Consider the following 23317-nt stretch of genomic DNA (forward strand, 5'->3'; position numbering starts at 1 on the left):
TATAGATTACTTAATATCTTATATATTAATAGTGTAATCCTATTTTTGTCCCAGTGATTATGGGACGATGGCTGAATATAAAAAATCCGTTATAATCTCATTTTGAAGAACTCCAGCCGTAGATGCGCGGAAAATTAAAGAGGATTCTTGATTGCAATTTACTAAATTGTTATGATTTAATTTTAGAGACCGGAAAAAAGTTACTGGCCGATTAGAGAACGGTGCTACGGCTGTATAAGAAAAAAAAATGAAAACGTAAACATTCTAACTGATCTAATGTCTACTACTTGACATTAAAAATTTCATTTAAAAGAGGTTTTATAATTTTGACGCCAAATGTAGATGAGTGACTGGCAGTTTACAATAAAACGAAATAAAAACAAAACCTGTCACTTCCAAAAAATCTTTTGAACAAACGCGAAGTTTCGCGGGAGACCCACTAGTACAATATTGTTTATAGAAGTACTCGTGTACATATGTCAGCCGTGAAATGTGAATACCACGTAATGGTGTTACGGTATTTTGATTCGTGTACCCTTTAAATCTTATAATAATTAAAGTCAATATTACATATCCCTCTCTGACATTTTACGTTTGGTCATGTGCAGAACAAATACAGTTTTTGTTTACACTCGGAACGTATTGTTTATCAGCGCAAACAGTGAATTTGTGCATCGTTGTTATGCATATCTGAGGTTGTTCGGCTGTTTGACTTTATCTAAAGTGACCATTGTCTAGGACGACCAGTCGACCGTGCATGAGATTTGTACGATGTCGTAAACTTTGCTATCTTGCGAACTACAGACTTGGTGGTAGGGCTTCGTGCATCTGACTAGTTAATACCGACTCATCACACTTTCTACCGTCAAGCAGTAATATTTAGTATTGTTGTATTCCGGTTTGAAGGCTGAGTGAGCCAGTGTAACAACAGGCAAAAGACCTACACACATATGCAGCCAATAAAATTACCCACTGCTGGGCTAAGGCCTCATCTCCCTTTGAGGAGAAAGTTAGTAGCATATTGCACCACGATGTTCCAATGCGGATTGGTGGATTCACATGTGGCAGAATTTCATTGAAATTAGATGCATGCAGATTTCTTCACGATGTTTTCCTTCACCGCCGAGCACGAGATGAATTATAAACACAAATTAAGCATATGAAAATTCAATGGTGCTTGCCTGGGTTTGAACCCGCAACTAACCACTGGGCCATCTCGACTCTTCGGCTCGGCACAAGAACCATAACATCTCAATTACCAAAGTTAAAAGTAGTAGTAAGAAACGATAAAAATTTCATACGTCGCCAAAGTTCATTCTGGGCAGCCTGTCTGAGTAGTGGTGACCACAAGTAGATCATGTGTCAGTCCGCCTACCGATGCCATAAAAAATATAATACAGAAGTTACAATATTTAATATCGACCCAACTCTGGGATTTGAACCCAACAGCTCGGTAACTGCCGCTGTATGTAGCTATGTAGCCACTAGACCAACGAACAAGTATTTTATAATAACTTGAATTCTAAGGCTTATAGAGGAGTATATTTATCAATTTACAGCATTTTCAAGGATATGCATCAGGTTTTATATTCTATTTAAGTTTGTTGGATAAAATATAGTGTTCAATTATTCATTATAAATTACTGGTTTCCGTCCGCGGCTTCAATTGCGTATGATGTAGAATTGTCAGGTGTTCATAAATGCTTCTATCATACATAACTAGCCAAATATTCAAGATTTTTTTTTAATATGAAAAAAACATCAAAATTGATTTAATATCATCACTTCTTTCGTGATAAACTAATTAATATCGTATTAATATCGACTTTCTCTTGACGTGTTTTAAATTAGTCTCCTTAACTACAATTTTTGAAACCCCTTTTGAAATGTCACAAAATAATGACATTTAAAGCATGTATTTTGAAATACTACGTATGCACAAATACGTATAATATTTTGAAAATGTTATAGCATTCACATATTCGCTGTGGTCGTACCAATTAATCTAACGAAAACACATTAATAACGGTAATTAAACACAGGGAATCAATTGCGTAAATTAGACATAGACATATATTTAGTAATTAAACCTGTTATGATTCACTATAGTCAACGTTTGGATTTATGAGAGAAGTTATTAGATCAATGATGAAGGTTATGCGTTGCTATTTTAGACAGTATTTATAAAAGTAATATCATGTTTGCACGTTAACTGCTAAAAAAAACACCATTTGTCGTATCTCCAATATTTGAGAACATTCCATTAGCCGCCACAGCTAGTATAGGAATACTTGGCGTCGATATTTCAAGCCTCGTTCAGTTCCGCGGTCAATTGGAAGGCAAAGCCAAATTGGCATCAAAAAAGCTCGGTGTGCTCAGCAAGGCAAGACAGTATTTCACGTCGGCCCATCGTCTAAGACTATACAAGGCGCAAATTCGGCCACACATGGAGTACTGCTCTCACCTCTGGGCGGGTGCTCCCCAGTACCAGCTCCTTCCATTCGACCGTATCCAACGTAGAGCGGCTCGAATTATCGACGATCAAGCCCTTTCCGATCTGCTTGATCCTTTGGCTTTGCGTAGAGATGTTGGATCGCTCTGCATCTTCTACAGAATTTATCACGGGGAATGTTCCGATGAATTGTTCGGATTAATCCCGGCTGCTGAATTTCACCTTCGGACATCTCGCCTAAATTCAAAATATCACCCACACCACCTAGATGTCCGAAAATCCACAACAGCGCGATTTTTAAGACATTTTCTGCCACGCACAACCACTCTGTGGAACCAGCTTTCGCCGGCGGTTTTTCCGAACCGATACAACTTGGGAACCTTCAAGAAAAGAGCGTACTCTTTCCTGAAAGGCCGGCAACGCACCTGCAAGCCCCCCGGTGTTTGATTGATTGCGGTGGTGGTTCATTCTCACCATCCCAAACTTTTCCAAATCGGTTCATAAATGACGGAGATCAGGTTACAAATAAAAAAAAAAGAATACAACCGATTTCAGAACGCCCTTCTATTTTTAAAACGGTTAAAAAATATTTTACAAAGTAAGTCAGCGCAAAAATCACCATTGAAACTAATTAACATAAATATTATAACCGCAACGATAGATTTTACTCGTTGTCGACGCGGAAACTAATACTTCATAAATTTTATAACATTGAAGAGCCTTAAACGTCTTACACGATCCGCTTGCTTGTGTAGTGTGTTCGCAATAGTGTTGAATATCGATAGTCCACTATCGATAGACTATCGATATTATTGCACAAACCATTACTTTTAACCGAAACTATCGATAGTCCAAAACTATCGATACTATCAATAGTATTGCTTACAGAGAGCTAGCGATACTATTGGTGGTATTCTATCGATAGTATTGATCGAAATGAAACTACCGATAGTACTATGGATATCTTGAATAGTTTTCGAGGTAATCTATCGATAGTCAAACTATCGATAGTTCTGCAACGCTGGTTCGCAACATTATACTCGAAATAAAGACGATGAAAGTGCAATGAAGCTAGACGAAGAAATCTCGTGCAATCCATAGTCCGCTAGTGACATAACGTGTAACTTTGTCGAAACATCGGGCAAAATAATAAAAACTGTTTTCGGATCCAAATACGAAAATAATTTGCTTTATATCTTTTATTACAATCTCTCTTTGAAAACTAAAAGATAAATTTATATGATGTATTATTTGAATGGGGTAATACGTATGTATTGGGCAGTTCAAATATAAATAATCAAGGATGTTCAAGTCAAAAAAGTATTTCTTTTATTATTTATTATAGGCAGACAAACTACGAATTAGGACAATTGACGATAAGTCACCAACGATTGGTCACCACTGCCCATAAATCACCAATAAGCCAGCCAGTCAATAACCTCGGGAAATAAAAGTTATTTCACTTGTGCTTGCGATTACACTGGCTCACACAATGATCAATCCGGAACACAACCTTATACTAAGTACATGCTTGGATAGTACGGTCATGCCCCAAAGCCCTAACCACCAAGTCGATAGAAAAAAACCTACTAATTATATCAAAACATAAATATATATATATTCTAACAAACCCAAAGATTAATTAAATAAAAAAAATAACACTAGTGGCTAACCTATACTTCTTTATTTATTTATAATCGAACACAATTACCGTCAGTATATAACTTTAATCAACTATACAAGAATATTGCAATACATAAAGAGTTAATAATTATATAAGAATAGTAAATATCACGACCGATACGAACAGACTCGGACCTAATCGACCGACAGACAACCGAACATTAAACCCGTTACTATGCGAGCGCATATTTATGTGATTCCGCTCGGTCCAGGCTGAGTTGAGAGCTGAGCTGTATATATATATATATATATATAAAACACACATATTTCGTTAAAATATTACAAAATGAGTACACTTACTAGTCGCAGAGATATGATGGATTTGTGTTTTCTACATAAAATAATATCAGGGAATATAGACTGCCCCGATCTTTTGACTCAAATTAAATTAGTTATTTCGAGACAAAATGCAAGGCTTATCAATATACCGACTTTCAAATGTCGGTTTTCAAAAACAAATTTAGGCTTAACAGCCCCTTTAAATAGGGCTGTGAAAACTTATAACAATATTTACAAAGAGGCGGATTTAGATCTTTTTAGTGACAACATTAAAACCGACAATTTATACACTACAGAAATCGATAAACACCGCCACGAATTGTCCATACTACCTTCGCATCGATTGTTTTTGTTTTATATTTTGGTTTGGATTCTTTTTTCCGCATACCGAGTTCAAATTTATTGATTGTATATATATATATATATATATATATTTTAAAACGATCTATTTCATTTTATAGTTACATTAATATAAATAATTTTGCTTTAATGCATGCCTGTGTTTATGTTTTAGATTTAAAAAATGTTAATTTGGAGAGTTAGCCTATAATTGTGATGTATATTATCAGCAAATGCAACAATTTTTAAAAAAAAATGTCATCTTTTATAATATAGTTATATATTAATATTATACATTGTGTTGGCTTCCTATTTAATAAATAATAATTTCCGTACTAATCAGCAATGTATAATAATAATTAAGATGGCTACATTAATAGCTTTGTAAATCAACATTCCATCATCTTTATCGCGAAGTTAATTGATACGCGAATAATATTTATTTGTTTTCATTACACGCTCAATTAATTAAACTGATGACTGTATTTGCTGTCGTTGTTTATTTATTGTTCCTGCGGGATGCGAGGTAAATCACTGGATCGAGTATCTCTTCGCTTGGTCGTGCAAACCGGTTAGCGTTGTCGAGCGCGTGCGTGTGTATAAAAGCGGAGCTTGCGCAAACATAAAAGAGCAACTTTTATGAAAAGACTAGCAACAGAACGAGCGTTGCAAATGATTTTGAGAAAAATAAAACAGGTTTTACTTTTACCGTACATCCTGGTTCGTAATTTTTCAGCGCAAATAAAAGCCAGCCTCAAACTGTTAACAGAAAAACTTTAAAAAAATCGGACTGTATATTTACTTTTACGTGAAAAAAAATTCAACTCTCCTTGTTATTCTAAACACAATATATTTATTTTCAAAAATCGTTAATTTGGTAAGAAATAAAGACTATAGTAATGGTCAAACTTTTCCAATTATGAAATGAATAAGTTATTTACCAGATAAATAATAATAAATAAATAAATAAATATTGGACAACATCACATACATTACTCTGATCCCAATGTAAGTAGCTAAAGCATTTGTGTTTTGGAAAATCAGACGTAACGACGGTACCACAAACACCCAGACCCAAGACAACATAGAAAACTAATGAACTATTTCTACAACAGCTTTGTCGGGAATCGAACCCGGGACCTCGGAGTGTCGTACCCATGAAAACCGGTGTACGCGCTACTCGACCACGGAGTATGTCAGCTTAAGGTTTTATTTTTTGTAGTTCAGTATAAAAGGTACGTATACGTCATCGGCGTTTACTAAAGAAAAAATGGTGACTTGTTTGTTGTCAAAACTTGCGCGTTGATAACAAAAGTTTCTGTAAATACTTTAACATTAACATCATTAAAAACAAACATGTATTAATTTGTAATGGCTGATTAAAAAAACGCTTGCAAAAGCAGAAAGTACCAAAGATTTCTAAAGAAACGCATAAACTTATTTTATGGTATCGGCAAGCCTACGGTCGAATGGGCCACTCGATGACTAGAAGTCACCACTGCCCATTGGTGCCGTGTAAAATACTCATTATTTTTTAACATTCCTTACACAACCAATACGCCACAAACCTTAAGAACTAAGATGTTATGTCCCTTTTGCCTTTACTTACACTGGCTCACTCACTCTTCAAACCGGAATACAACAATACTAAGCATTAGCAGGCAGTAGAATATATGATGAGTGGGTGTTACCGACTCAGATAGGCTTGACTAGACCTGGTAAACTAAACTGAACACTCTTCCTTTTCCACTTATTTAGATAAGGACGATAGTCCACTGAATGTATAAATCGTATAATATAGCTCCACATCCAAACTAAAAATAGAACGAGAATTCATTAAATCATTCAATTCTGTCTGCGCTTTGCAATATGTTTCTCACGCAAGACAGCTCATGAAAGAATTCATAAAAAATCTAGAAATATCGTTTGCGTTCCAAATCTAATATTGTAACTGACACCTCAAACGATTAACTTAATTTTTAATTTAAATTCGCATTGATCATGCAAAATAGTGAAATATTATTTCCATAGCTGGCTATATTCATTAATGACATTTATGTTTTACGACATTTCTAGTTTAGGCTCTGTTCTGGGATGTCCACATTAAATTGGATCGCGTCACACCACGACGTTCAATCGATAAGTCCCGCTTCGCCGCGTTACGTAGCACGGCCTTTATGACCGAATAATTTCCGCTGCAATGCGTCATGCTCCTGTGACACCGTCCATCCCTATGTCATTCACCCTTCGAATAAAATAGCAAACGTCGTTCAATATATTTTCATCGAGCTAGCAACATGCTAACTTACAGGACGTTCAGCTTTAAATTACCATACGTGAAATTCTATTCAACTCGAATACAATACAAGCTTACCTCACGAGTTTATGATTTTCCTTTACAATTATCTATGCTTCTATTTACGTTCAGGCAACAGTGTAAAGTTTCTATTACTATTTTAACGTTAAACGTTGAATCTAAACGACAACGTCCTTACTTACAATATTGTTTTGCGGGTGTTTATATTAAATACTGTAATATATCTCTCTGTAGCCATTGATTTGACATACGAAAGTTTAGTTTAGTTTAGATACAGTCTTGTATAACTACCCCTTAACAATTTTTTTATAGACAAAGTCGTTTATCTTTACTTATTTGCTTAGCAGTAAAAAATATTGCTGATGTGGTCACCTGTAGTAGCCAACATTACACGATTTAATGTACTCGCAAGTGTGTATCCTTAGTTGGCGATTCATAATAATTAAATTAAAAAAAAAATTATACATTGACAATCTGTGGATATTATTACTATTTAATGTAATCACAGTATGAATTTCTTGGCGGTAGGGCTTTGTGCATCTCAACTCATCAAATATCCTACTGCCAAACAATAGTACCTACCCAGTATTGCTGTGTTCCGGTTTGAAGTGTAAATGAGCCAGTGTAACTACAGGCACAAGGGACATAACGTTCCCAATGTGGGTGGCACTTTATCGTTAAAATTACGCTTAGCAGCACTATTATCTTTATATTATGCTATTATCGATATGCTTATCATTAAAACCCAGGCAGGCACCACTGAATTTTTATGTGCTTAATTTGTGTTTATAATTCATCTCGTGCTCGGCGGTGAAGCAAAACATCGCTAGGTTAGCCAAACCTACATGTGTCTAATTTCAACGAAATTCTGCCACATGTGTATTCCACCAACCCGCATTGGAGCAGCGTGGTGGAATATGCTCCAAACTTTCTCAATGGGTGAGGAGGCCTTTAGCCCAGCAGTGGGAAATTTACAGGCTGCTAATGTGATGTGATGTGAATGTGATTTGAAATTCGACAATATTTACTGATCTAAATTCAATAAATCAACGATAATCAGTATCATTCCGTATTCTGTAAAAACTTAACTTGATATTCGAAATTCATCGCAGAACACGAGCGTCAAATATCAGAATGTGCTATGCGATATAGACTATAATAATAATTATAAAAGTTAAAGGACACATATATCAATATGGCTTATCACCGCATGTCGGCTGTCAAAATTTCGCGAGTGAAATACGAAGTGAATATTCACAGAATCGCACCGCTGTTTCCATTTTGATCTTGATAACACTTATGCCACAGTTACCACAAAAAAGAAAGTCAGTTGACAAACAGAGGGAAAAAACTAGCAAGCAGTTTGTCTATGCCTATTTTTAAAAAAAAAAGGATTAAAGAAAATATACTCAGATTTATATGTAAATATATACTAACGTATCCTTAGGATGAGATTGTATAAATTATTTATCTATGAATTTAAACCTCGCTTCCAACGTTCTAACGTCGGCGTGCATGGCTTACCGTCGTATAGTCTAACATGAATATAAACAGCTAGTAATCATTTATTAAAATCAATTTAACAGGATAGATACTGCAGTATTCATATCCGATGTACTTTAAACAAACATGTAGCCACGAATATAAAATCGAAATCGCATGCAAATTCGCAGTAGTGTGAAACGATACATCTTTTATAAAAAAATTAAAAATGCTGTCATTTTAATCATTAATTATTAACGTATTATCAGTTTCTTAATTACTACACACATTGACGACCTCCGTGGTCGAGTAGTTTGTACACCGGTTTTCATGGGTACGCCAATCCGAGGTCCCGGGTTCTATTCCCGGCCGAGTCGATGTTCGAAATGAAAAAGTTCATTAGTTTTCTATGTCGTCTTTGGTCTGGGTGTATGTGGTACCGTCGTTACGTCTGATTTTCCATAACACAAGTGCTTTAGCTACTTACATTGGGATCAGAGTAACGTATGTGATGTTGTCCAATATTTATTTATATATTAATTACCCTAACGGGAAGTTTTTGAATTTGTATTCGCTTTTGTTTCTTGACTATAATGTTCCGTGCACTCCATCTGTCGTTTATATTATAAGGTCGGGATAGATTAATCCACCGACTCATCAGATATTCTTCCGCCAAACAGCAAAGCTTAGTATTGTTATGTTCCGGTTTGAAGGGTGAGTGAGCACGTGCTACTAACAGCACAAATTACATAGAATCTGAAGTCCCAAGGGAACTCTGTGGCCTGTGGTGACCACTTAACATCAAGTGACCTACATACTACCTTACCCTACCTACATTATAAAAAAAAACTCAAAAAAGAAATTAAATTAAATCTTCCAAAAATATTTATACATTAGTCTGTGTTCTGTGAAAATATTTGCAAATGACATTGAATTATGTAATAGGACGAGACTACATTACAAAAGAGCTCGGTCGAATAAATTTCACCTTTTGTCCAGTTTTCAAAAGCTTCAAGGCGTTTTAACGTTTCATACAAAAAAATCTTTCAGGTATTTTGCTTAAAATTATGTTAAAAAAAGATTTTAAACGCGATTAAAATGATTATTTTAACTAAAGTCGAAAAAGTATTTTTTATAATAAATAGCGTAAATCTTGTATACATTAAACTCGGATGTCAAAGTATGAAAAATTTAAAATGTCAAAATATGAATAATCCAAAACGTCAGCTAGAGTGAATCATAACAGATTTAATTACTCAATATATATCTATTTCTAGACATAGATATATAATATACTATGAAATACAATTACACGCAATTGATTCCCTGTGTCTAATTACCGTTATTAATGTATTTTCGTTAGATTAATTGATACGATCACAGCGAATATGTAAATGCTATAACATTTTCAAAATATTATACGTATTTATTCCCACGTAGTATTTCAGAATACATGTTTAAAATGTCATTATTTTGAGACAATTCAAAAAGGGTTTCAAAAATTGTAGTTAAGGAGACTAATTTAAAACACGTCAAGAGTGAGTCGATATTAATACGATATTAATTAGTTTGTCACGAAAGAAGTGATGATATTAATTCGTTATATTTTTTTTTAATATTAAACAAAAATCCTAGAATATTTGGCTAGTTGAGTATGATAGAAGCATCTATTAACACCTGACAATTCTAAATCATACGCAAGCGAAGCTTGTACGCTTAGATAAAATCTAGATACTACGATTTTAATGCCGCTTTCATCAGTAAACAGTCATTCAAGAGGAACATACAACAGTAACACTTAACAAATTTCCCACTGCTGGGCTAAGATCTGCTCATTCTTTGAAGATTTAGTGGAAGCACATGTTGGAAAATTTCGTTGAAAATAGACACATGCAGATTTCCTCACGATGTTTCCCTTCAACGCCGAGTACGAGATGAATTAAGCACATGAAAATTCAGTAGTCCTGGATTTGAACCCGTAGCCATCGGTTAAGATGCATGCTTTCTAACCACTGGGTCATCTCGGATCTATATGTATAATACATGTATATTATACTATTATATATATATACAGTAAATTAGATTAGACTAGTATATACATAGGTGAGAGATGCCAAAAGTTTTAACTATCTTAGCCGGAAAAAAACAAGATTTTTTCTTTTTATGTCTGTTCTTCAATCCAAAAGCTTTTTTTTTATGATATCGGTAAGCGGAACGAGCAAATGCGCCACCTGAATATAAGTGGTCACCACCGCCCATAGACAATAGCGTTGTAAGAAATATTAACCATTCCTTACATCACCAATGCGCCACCAACCTTGGGAACTAAGATGTTACGTCCCTTGTGCCTGTAGGTTCACTGGCTCACTCACCCTTCAAACCGGAACACAACAGTACTGAGTACTGCTGTTTGGCGGTAGAATATCTGATGAGTGGGTGGTACCTACCCAGACGGGCTTGCACAAAGCCCTACCACCAAGTTAAGTTGTAAATAGACCCTTATTTTACCCGCGCCGGGACAGGTAACTGTATTATAAACTAAGCTATATTAATCAAGAGCTGTTTGTGCAGCATAATATAGTCGAGCTATTAGCAAATCGCATGAAATATGTAAATCTTTATTTATCTCTACGCCTTCGATTGGAATAGGCGAATGCTGCCGAGTTAATTGCTACTGTTTGTTATTGGGATGTTCAAATACCGGTGAATAAATAATTATTATTTATATTCACTGATATATATATATATATACATATACAATTTATAATATTTTTCATATTATCTATTCAAATATTACTAATGGGTCGCACGTGAAACTTTTTATTCAACAGATTTTTACAAATTTCAGTCTTTTTTATTTAATTTTATTGTAAACTGACGACATCTATCCACACGATTTGAATTTGTTTTTTTTTTATACAGCCATAGTGCCGCTCTCTAATTCTCTGTTAAATCATTATAATTTAATAAATTTCAATCTAGAATCCTCTTTACATAATTCTGACATGCCTAATTAGATTTAACTGTTTTGAGTGTCGTTAGAATAACAACATCAATAAATTGTTTTTAATTATTAGTTCATTAATTTTTTGGTAGAGCAGCTTGTTGTCGTGTTTTTAATTAAACGTTTATTTGTATTCGTGTACCTAAATAATTATACCCAGTATTCCGAACGAAATAAATACCCAATTGTTTCTCATCTCAACACATTTTCTTTCTTTTTTCAGGTAGTGAAGATTGTTTGTTCGTAAACGTTCACACACCAAAGTTGAGTCCTGCAGCTTTATTACCAGTGTTGGTGTTCATCCATGGTGGTGCGTTTATGTATGGTACTGGATCGGTGTACGAGGCGTCGCATCTAATAGACCGAGACATGGTGGTGGTTACTTTTAACTACCGCCTTGGACCACTAGGTGAGATACATAAATATATAAAAATATATTAATGTCCTTGTGAATGATTTTCAGGAAACTTTTTTTTGTTCTAAAATCATCCTTACAACATACACACAAAACATAAAAAAACATCTAAAATACATGACATTTACAATTGCGCAAAAACTTAAAATATCTATAAAAATGTGTAAATTAAATTCTAATATAAACGTTGACTAATTCTACACAGTAACAGTGCGTAGAATTAGTTAACTTATTACTTCACGTATTTATCTTATCACACAAGATACATTTGTGTACAGAAGTGAGTAAACACAGGTGCACTCTCTATTGCATTCATCTCATAATCCTATGATACGGTAATTCGATACAAAACTATAGTTACTGGATCTATGAGGCAGTTCTAGATCATACATACACAGGCCCATCTACAGGGGTGCAGAAAATCTGGGCGTCACGCATTTAGCCTCGGCGATGATAGTCAAGGCTTTGACCATAGGAATCGAACCATCGAAATATTAGTTGGGGGATCGGGCGATAGATATACGTATATATACAAAAATAGTTGCATAATGTAACAGCCTGTAGATCTACTACTGGTGTGAAAAGATCTGCTACTACTAGGAAGTCCTCTTGAGGAGAAATTTTGGAACAATATTTCCTCGGGATGTATTCCTTTACCACCAAGCAAATTTTTTATATATTTAAAGCAAGTTGGCAGACTCCCTACTACCTAATGGTGAGTGGTCATCGCTTTAGACATTAGCTCTATTAATTTTGACCATCCTTCCATCATCAACTTCACAACTCTTGTATTTGTTATCTTATCATACTTGTGTTAATCATTACACGAGTTATAATTATCAATTTATAACCCGACAAAAACACGCAGTGACACAAACAGACTACATAACGAAATACGTACGAAGATGTTATGTTATTAGACAGTTGCGGTCGGTGGTCTTGCGGTAATAAGGAAACGATATAACATTCAGAACTTTAGTGACTAATTATTATTAAACTAGCCGTGTATCCGATCGGATATCCCGTCCAAAAAAATATTCAGAAAAATACCAGTTTTTTTTGTCAACCTGCTTTTCCCATACCCTCATTTAACCTTGGTACCTTGGTAGAACAGCACACTATTCCACAATTTCACCCTCTTAGGTCAACAATATTAAAACGTATTAACAACTGTCTTCTTCTTATAAACAGATGTTTAAACACCGGTTACCATATTTATAACCGTAAAAAAGGCGAACTTCCTTACAAAATTTCATCCCCACTTTCACCCTCTTGGGTGGTTAATCTTACAAAGCGATGTTGCAGTTATCTTTTGCTCCAAAACAAAAATGACGAATGTTCATACAAAGTTCCATCCCCCATTTAGAAGATTAATTTTGAAAAGTCCCCTTTTATTGCTTATCTAGGTTTTATAAGGAATACCTCTGCAAAATTTAATCTTGCCAAACATTAAGAAAAAATTGTTAATAAATATTATTAAAATTATAAGTAGACAGACCCGAAAAATTTTACAGAAAGCTATGTTATTCTTGTAAATTACATATGTTAAACAATTTTATCTTAAATCTTCTGATAAAAGACTTACCAAATGGAGGAGAGAGAGAATGTATTCATAATTTAAAGCGCTCATAAAATGCAAATTCTGGGATGTGTACATTATGTACTTTTCATCTAAATTTCTAATTATTTTCATGAAGAACATTTCAAGGAAACTAACAATTTTAATAGCGTGCGGGGTTTATAAATATTCACAATTAAAATTGAAGTTATATATATTATTAAATAAGTGGTGTACAAAATTAAAAACTCGATTTACAAAATATAAACTATTAGTATTCATCTTTGCGATAAATCTGAAGACACCTAATAATTGGTAAAAAAGGTACTTTTAAAATAGCGCAGCACACTCGTAACACCCACCCAAGGACATTGACTGTAAGAAATATCAAGCATCCCGGACATTGTCAATATGCCACCGACGTTGGGAACTAAGATGTTAAATCAATTATGCTCACTCAATATTCATATCGAAAAACGTCCATACAAAGTTTTGATATTTGGCGATGGAATTACTGATTAAACATTTCTACCTAAATAATAAGTAATATTCAAAATGTTTAGTTCATAGTTTTATATTAATTAATAGTCTTTATCTATACATAGGTTTCCTCAGTACTGGCGACGAAGTTATTCCGGGTAATGCTGGGTTGAAGGACCAAGCCTTCGCCCTGAAGTGGATTAGAGATAATATCATGATGTTCGGTGGTGACCCCCAAAGCATAACACTTACTGGTTGCTCTGCCGGTGGCGCGAGTGTACACTACCATTACCTATCGCCACTTTCTAAAGGTAAGTCCAATTTTATGTTGCCTGTTGTAAAAAAATCAGTAACAATATACATTATTGTATTGTACCTCTATGTAATGTATCCATTGATTTCATCTTTTTGTAAAACTTACAATGGTTTGTGAGATGTTAATGGCGAAAAATTTTATCGGGCATACAGCATACAATTCCCGACCAAATATACAGAATATGTTATGAAATGTTTTAAATAATGATCGAATTTGTTCAAGCAGCCATTCTCAACGGAGTGTGTGCGCAATACACAGTGTTCCCACAAACTTATAATGATATGGGATGGCAATCGGCTACGACCGGTTAGAGTTCACGAACAGACCCAATAGCTTTAGGTTCTTTTGAAACTAAGACACTCTAAAAGCTACCCATTTCCAAACAACGGATTGAAGATTTCTTAACAGAAATAATTACGTTAAGTAACGTATCCGTCAAGGGACGCTCGCCAAATGCGACCAACGAAAACGACATTTTTTTATTTTTTTATAATTTAAGAATACCAATAAAATATAACTTATAGTTAGAGAATAATTTAAAGCAACAACGTTTATAATAAACGCGTCGAATACACACGGGTGGGGAGGCAGAACATGACGACGTAAGAGAGCATCATGCCGTTACCCGTTACGGCATACATTCGTATCCGGAACGGGTTATATCGGTTTCAATAGTCCGACCCACACTCTAACACAATACATTAGAGTATATAACCTTCAAAGCTAGACACTAGACCAATGACGCAGTAAATGCACCGTAATAAGGTGTTTACGATAGGTGGTAGATTAAAGATATGGTTTGTTTGGAGAAAGAGAGAGAGAGAGAGAGAGAGAGAGAGAGAGAGAGAGAGAATGGAGGTATGTCTGGACATACATTGAAATATATTTCAACCAAAAAGGTGGACTGCAGATAAATAAATGACATTCAATTGACGCGATATCATTGGTCGAAATTTTGAATAATTTATCTATTTTATTCATAATTAAATTGCGAAAAATAACCGTTTTTTCTTTTTTGTCGTTACGAAATCGTAATTTGAACGCAGAAGTATTATATTTTAAATCTATTACGATTACTATATACGATTGTAAAAGGCTATAGAGTATTGTTTAGGCAAATTCAATAACATACAATGTATGTCGATCAGTAATCGAAGAATTCGCATTTCTAGATCAGGTCAGGGCTTCATAGGAAACGCGTTTGGCTCTTCTTTATGTAAGCTAGCAACTCGTGGCGGAAAAAACGCAGTTGAAACTATTTGGACTGTTTTATGTGACCACACTTCGCGAGATTCGAAATAATACGTGTATATTAAATGAAGATTATATACTTTAGAGTATGTTCGGAAATTTAGTGTACGAAATATATAGTCCTCGTATTATAGTAATAGTTAAATTATATAGACGTAAATTGTAATAAGATATTTCTGATAAAAATAAAATAGTAAATATTGTGATTCATTTAAGTTTCATGGACTTTGATACACTAACAATAGGACGTTGACATTTGATTATCATTTCTCAACTATGATATTAATATATAATACCGAAATATTTTTCATTTATTTATTTAATTAAATACAGATTATAAATATATATTAATGAAGTCCATGTCTCCTTGACTAAGCTATCTTGTTTTCAGAATGTATTTTTCTTCTATTCTCCTCTATTATTCGTCATCTGATCCATCCATCTCTCTCATGTCTCTCCTCACACGCTCCATCCATGTTTTTCAGATCGTCCTCTTCCCATGTTCACCATTCTCCTAAATATGACAGCAACTGATAAAAGTTAAAATATTGACGCTAAGTAAAATTAAATAACATAAATAATTGAAATCCTTGTTCAAGTGTACACTGCCCGTAAGGGCAAGGGCCTTTAACTGGAATGTAAATAATCTCAGAAACTTTTATCCATTTACTTAACACTACTATTTAAACAATTACACAGTGTAACGTATCATAAATTCAACAACTCTAGCGTTTAATCTAACAAACTTTATCACTAGATTATAATATTTGTCCTGAGTTACAAGTTCTGTATAATTAAACGAGCCATTGTAGCTTATGAGTTGTTCAATTAAAAAAATATGTTGAAAGAAAATTGACAATTTATCAAAAATACATACTAAATCATACCAAAAATTACAGTCCAAGCATCGATAGGTCAATAGTACATGGGCAGACTTATAACGCATACTCAAGTTCGATTCTGGTGCCTTGTACAATAGTCTTCGTTGACTGGATGAGATAATTGGAATATCAATTATTCCTTGCTAACAGGCATTGTTAGTTGATATTCAATTTTAAAAAAGTACGTAATTCATTCTATTGTAAGTGATCGTTAAAGTTTTACACACATACATTAGCAGCATTGGCAGAATTTCGTTGAAATTAGACACATGCAGGTTTCCTCACGATGTTTTCCTTCACCGCCGAGCACGAGATGAATTATAAACACAAATTAAGCACATGAAAATTCAGTGGTGCCTGCCTGGGTTTGAACCCGAAATCATCGGTTAAGATGCACGCGTTCTAACACGTTAAAGTTTAAATTCTACTAATATTATAAATGAGAATTTTTTTATGTTCCTTCCCTATCACGCAAAAACTGGCTGAACGGATTTAGATGCAACTTAGAATAGAAACACTTGCAAAGAGTGATACGCGGGTAAAACCGCAGACGGAAGCTAGTAATATATAAAAAACGCTCAAGAATCTAAATGTTTCTATAGGCACATTCCATCGAGGTATTGCCTTCAGTGGGTCAGCTCTCTCTTCATGGACCCATTCATTGAAACCAGCTGAAAAGGCAAAGGCTCTAGCCGCCATTGTGGGCTGTCCTACAGGCAACAGCCGAGAGATGGCTGATTGCCTTAAATATAGACCAGGGGAAGTCATCGTTAATGCTCAAATAGAAATGATGGTAAGTATAATAAAATATCTAAATGGACGATCTCTATATGGTGTGTGTGAACAAAATCAATTGCATAAAATTTTCTTTAATACTTCATTTCACTACCTTGGTTAATATAAAAATCTTCTCCGTGAACAAAATCATGTATTTTTATGGATCCGGAAGGTGGGTGGAAATGGTCACCACTGCCCATAGACATAAGAACTTTGTCATTCTTATCCAATATAGATATATCCGCTATTAAGTACTTCATCGCAAATTTGAAACTTTTTCAGTATCAGAACTTAAGGCTTAAATCTGTCAAGTTCCACATGCGATTTGAAGCCAAGTTCTTGACTTGGCGAAACTTTTGATGTAAGATATTTTAAACGACTGCTTTGTTTCATTGAATTTGAGTGAATTTTTGTTTTTAATAAACAGTGGTTAAAAATATATACAAATAAAAATTTAAAATAGTTACTGTACAAATTATGACTGCGCAAGAATTCTAGCAGCATTTCTCCATTGCATCGCAATTCCAATCCTCTGGCCAAAAAATGAACCAGCCCTCCTGTCACCAGTGAAGACAATAAGGCGAGATGTTAATAACAGTATACTTTTAATAAACCGTACAGGAGCACTAGACCATACAGGACATTCATATTGTATTAATCTAGAAACTATAACAATACTCTGTGTGCAGTCAAAAAAACATGTGGGATGTTGATTAGTTTTTAAATCAGTTCAATACTTACTAGAAGTTAATAATAAGTTTTATTCCAGGCAATTATACAAACCCCTAGCTAATATAAGTAATAGTGTCTTATCTTACCATCAGGCGGCCCATTTGCCCATCCATCAATCTATTTTATAAAACTATTACAGGATTGGAAAGTCCACATGTTCACGCCATTTACACCAAGCATCGAAGCTCCCGGTACAAGAGACCCATTCCTTAGCCATTACCCATACATCGCAAGCCAGTCTGGATACATGAGACCAGTTCCTCTCATCACCTCGGTCACATCTGAGGAAGGATTGTATCCTGCTGCAGGTATTATAATTGAATGAATGGTTCATATTTTAATTAATAAATAGATTCAATTTTATAGAAATAAGATAATAGAAATTAGATAATTTATTATCAAAATAACGCCGAAAGGTTTGTTCGAAAGCCTTGTTGTGTTTAAAAATGCTTAAAAATATTTTTTTATTGTAAAACTAACTGAATTTATCATAAATAATAAATTTTAAAAATTTTAAGTTGTAATCTTTGCTGATTTTTTTTTAAATTGTGTTATGAAATAGAAGTTTTTAACTGTAATACAACTATTGTGTATGTATTTTAACAATTGTCCATCAACATTGTCAATTTCTATTACCAGCCTATCAAACGGATCCAAGCCTATTACCAGATTTAGAATCGAGATGGGAATATCTCGCTCCCAATATATTTGAATACAACGACACCCTACCCTTGGAATTGAGATCTACCGTCGCAAATAAGATCAAACAGCACTACTTGGGTGGCAAGCCTGTCAGTCAGGAGACTTTCCCACAGCTGGTTCAAGTAATTATTTAGGAATTTATTATTTTATTAAAGTGTAATTGTCATTAAATAATTATTTAATGATTATAATAAATTAACATTATATACAAAATAAATATAAGTAATAAATATGTTGATCTTACCGTTTAATTAGAGATAATGTTCAACATAAAATATATGTTTTTGATAGGTACTCACGTAAGCCGTTTTGTTTTCGGCGCCATTTTAAAGCCTGAAAACTTATAATTAATTATAATTAAAACTTGAGGGCATTCGAGTAACTTCTTAACTCAACTTCCTTGGATGAACCTTCCGTACTGAACCCTCGTTAAACTTGAATTTGAATTAAATTCTAATCTTACTACTGTATATGTACAACAATTTGTACAGGCTCTCGGAGATCGTCTCTTCGTGGCGCACGTTGGCAAGTTGGCTCAAATCCACGCTCAGCGTTCCCATCAGCCAACATACTTGTACCATTATACGTATCGTGGACAAAACAGTTTGTCAAATTTAATGGCCAACAACGATAATAACTACGGTAAGCTAATATTCTTAATTAATACGTATTGTTCTGCATATAGCTGTAATTATTGTGTTAACGAATATTAATAGACTTTAAATAATATCGAAAATGTGTGGTCACATTTTATTTTCTTTTCCTTTTCGAGTTTCCTCATGGTGTTTAAGCATTGTCCTCGGAAACTGCTCCGTAACTACTATTTAGAAAAAAATATCGTAAGATATTTTGGTTTTATATCAATGACGTTTAAGATGAAACCTTCCTTTAAATGCACTCAATAATAAACATTTATCATGTGGAATGTGTATTCTTTTTATTGGAAAAGTGTACAAAATGTTTAAAATATACACAGAAAACTATTAATTATTCAATAAAATTCCACACACAAACATTTGTAAAATCAGAAACGCGATTTTGCGACGCGAAAGGAGCGAGGATGTAATTGATTTTTTTTTTTTGTTATTGACATAGGTGTGAGCCACGCGGATGATGTGTTAGCAATTTTCAAGTGTATACTCAGCGAGAACAATGAAGATGTCAACATGAGGAACAAACTTATCGACGTCATCTACAGTTACATGACAACAGGGTCATTTATTTTTATCTTAAACTTTATATCTAATAGAGAACTTTTATTTAGTAGTAGTACTTCACGCAAACCGTCTAGGTTTGTCTCGCCCACTCATCACATATTTTACCGCCAAACACAGTATTGTTGTATTCCGATTTGAAGTTCGAGCCAGTGGCACATTTTCTTTTTATGTAATAGTTAGGCGGAACGGCAAATGGGCCACTTGATGTTAAGTGGTCACCACCGCCCATAGACATTGGCGCTGTTAGAAATATTAACCATCCCTTACTTCGCCAATGTGCCACCAATCTTGGGAACTAAGTTGTAATGTCCCTTGTGCCTGTTGTTACATTGGCTCACATACACCTTAAACCGGAACACGACAATAATGCTTGGCGGCAAAATATTTGACGAGTGAACTACAAGCACAAAGAACATAACATCTTAGTTCCAAAGTTCGGTTACACATCCTTACATATATTAAAATTAGAGTGTCTGTTTGCAATATTAAATGGACCGTTTTTTACTAAATGCATATGTATGTATACACGGTACATATCCCAAAATATATTTTTTTCTTAAAATTTGTCTCTGACTGTTTGTTTGTTCCGTCTAATCTCTGGAATGGCTGAACCGATTTTGACGGGACTTTCACTCGCAGATAGCTGATGTAATAAGGTCTAACTTAGGCCCCAGCAATAACTTTTTTGTTAACGTTCACGAAGTCACGGGCACAACTAGTAATACTATAATTTGAACATGCGTTTAGTATTATGTAATCGCACGCCATTTTTGTTATAATGCGTGTCATCATTACAATATATTCTTGTCTAATTACTTTTGACTATTTATAACATTACCAGTCATTTTGAGTATTCTTTTTAAAAGAGATATAGGTATTTAAAAGTAAAGTAACCTAATCGAAATATCATAAACTTTCGAAATTGTTAACGTTTTATTTTGAGTTAAATCATCGTTCACAATATTTCGGCAGTTTACAATCTCGCGAGATAAATTTCAATTTAACGGTATTTACAATTCTACGGTGATATATGTATATAACATATCATGTTCACTAATTTCAGTCTCCATCATCATCATCATCATGAGTCTTGAATTTTTTTTATGATTTAACCTGTATTGTATTAAGATATCACGAGATGGTGTCATTGGAAGAGTTAATATTAAATAACAATGTTGTTGATGGGAGGTAGATCATGTCACGAATCCGCTAATCGATTCTAAATTTTTAATAAATGTTTTTACATTCGAAATTTAAGTAATAATTATGAAGTATTTAAACATTAATTAAATTATACGAAACAGTTAATACCGTTTTTGATGATGTCGAGGAGGATAATTATAATATTATTATATATAAGATAAGTTATAAATATCATATTGTCATAATATATTAAATACTGCTGATTCGTTCGAAGAGTCATCATACGCTGTCTAAATATAAATTTTGTTTTAAGATACCATGTATGAAATATATGTACTGTTGATATTTGTAGCATAATCGCCCACGTGCCAATTCTATTCTATTGTGTTAAACTTCTCTCTGAGATATACTCGGGCTACCTTTAAATAAATAGCTAAAATCATCCACAGGCTTTAACTAATATTTACTATGCCTCCGGGACATGTTCCAATATTTGCTTGAATCCAATTTATCGCTGGCCTTACCTATGTTTGAAATATTGAGCTAGACTTTAGTTAAAAATAATGATATTTTTATAATTCAAATAAATCATGATGAGTATATTAATTTTAATGTCATATTTTTTTCTATAATTCAACAACATGTTATATAATAAACTGTGTTATCTGCCTGGAGGCGATAAATTCAAATACTACCGATCGGATTTTAAAACGGTTTTAATGGATGGAGTGATTCTTGAGGAAGGTAAAGTTTTTGTGTAAATTAGCTGAAATGTAACGACGGTTGTTGAAACAATTTGAAGTTTATTTCGAGATCAATATATACAAATATGACGATGGAGACTAATGTTTCAAACAATAGTTATATTATGAACGCATAGCTAGTACCGATTATATAAAGTTTGTTTTATTTTAGTCCAAACATTGGTAAGCGTATTCATAAAGGTTGGCTTGAACATCTAAAAAAGCTCGCTGTGATATTAAACTCAGGGTGTCAATGATAAATACATACGTATGTATATCTTTTTTTTCTTTATGGTGGCATAAATACCGAAACAATATAAGCGTGACGCCATGTATGATTGTCAAAAATATCAAAATTCAAAAACCACTTATTGACTGTCAAAATTCTAGAAACAAATTACTATTTTTTTCGTCATTACGTCAGACGTTTTTCACAATGACAATAGCTAATCACCGTTTTACAATAATTATATAAATATTCATACGCTACAACTAGGCCATTTCTAACTCATATCACGAAAACTGATCAGTATCAGAAATTGATTTGCGGGACCTAGCCAAAAAGCGGGTCACGCCTACAAATGTACCGAAACGAGAGGAGAACAATTCTAATATTTATCATTCGGCTCAATCCGACTGTTATTGTCAATCGCCCGTCGTCTTTGCACGTGAACATCGCGCCGCGCAAAAAATACTTTCTTTTGAATGGGTTTTCTGTCTAACCTTCCTAACCTTAGAATAAATGCATATTTCAATATTTAAAAAGTTTATTCAAACAAAAAATCATATTAAAACTCTTGACCAAAAAATTATGATGTATCATTGAATACCTACGTTAAACTAACAAAAATAATTATTTTTTCTCGTTAAAAAATTATTACCCTTACATATATATTTCTTAAGACTTCCCTCATATTGATATAGTACTTATATGCTTACAGAGTACCAAAAATAGCGAACGGACCAGAATGGTTACAGGTTAAGCCTGGCGCAACTGAATTGAACTACCTCGAAATAGCCGGACCGAACAAAATAGAAATGAAAACGAGCTCCGATTTCGGTCAAACAAAATTCTGGGACAGTCTTGGATTTCTTGAGAATGAAAAGTTCAATGCGAATATTAAAGATGAATTATAATGTAATTAATTTATTTTTTAATGAATGATAATGATTTAGTTTTATTATAATAAAATTGTTTATTATTATAAATATAATACATTACATACATTTGATACTTAAATAAACTTTTATTTGCTGTATGAACCATTTTGTAGTAGAAATACCCCATTTACCGAGCAAGCGCATCGCAAAGCATGTTTATTCAGATTTTAACGAGCATACCAAAGCAAAGCTCGTCAACAAGAAGATATAAGAGAATAAGATTTAGTTATGTCGTAGCAAAACGATTTCCAGCTTTCCTACTTTCCTTACAAATTACACCGTACACACTCTTTTTCGCTACACTCAAGTATCAATCGAACTGTTTATTTTAGATTTTATGTTTTTATGTTGTAATTTCAAATTTATCACTTACTTGTCCAAATCT

At 33.8% G+C, this 23317-nt stretch overlaps 1 protein-coding gene across 2 annotated transcripts in view; it reads left to right on the forward strand.

Annotated features, from left to right (window-relative positions):
• Positions 1-22995, forward strand: part of LOC113400656 (carboxylic ester hydrolase-like) — a 36693-nt gene extending 13698 nt beyond the window's left edge. The window contains exons 3-10 of one of the 2 annotated variants that reach the window (XM_026640294.2): positions 11780-11965; positions 14135-14320; positions 17060-17250; positions 18106-18274; positions 18606-18790; positions 19160-19310; positions 19764-19881; positions 22713-22995. In XM_026640294.2, coding sequence (XP_026496079.2) covers positions 11780-11965; positions 14135-14320; positions 17060-17250; positions 18106-18274; positions 18606-18790; positions 19160-19310; positions 19764-19881; positions 22713-22908 — 1382 coding nt within the window. In that variant the 3' untranslated portion in view covers positions 22909-22995. The remainder of the gene's footprint in view (positions 1-11779; positions 11966-14134; positions 14321-17059; positions 17251-18105; positions 18275-18605; positions 18791-19159; positions 19311-19763; positions 19882-22712) is intronic. The other variant, XM_026640295.2, reaches the window with a different exon arrangement.
• Positions 22996-23317: the final 322 nt, after the last annotated feature.

This window comes from Vanessa tameamea, chromosome 13 (genome assembly GCF_037043105.1).
Source record: "Vanessa tameamea isolate UH-Manoa-2023 chromosome 13, ilVanTame1 primary haplotype, whole genome shotgun sequence".
Lineage (NCBI taxonomy): Eukaryota > Metazoa > Arthropoda > Insecta > Lepidoptera > Nymphalidae > Vanessa > Vanessa tameamea.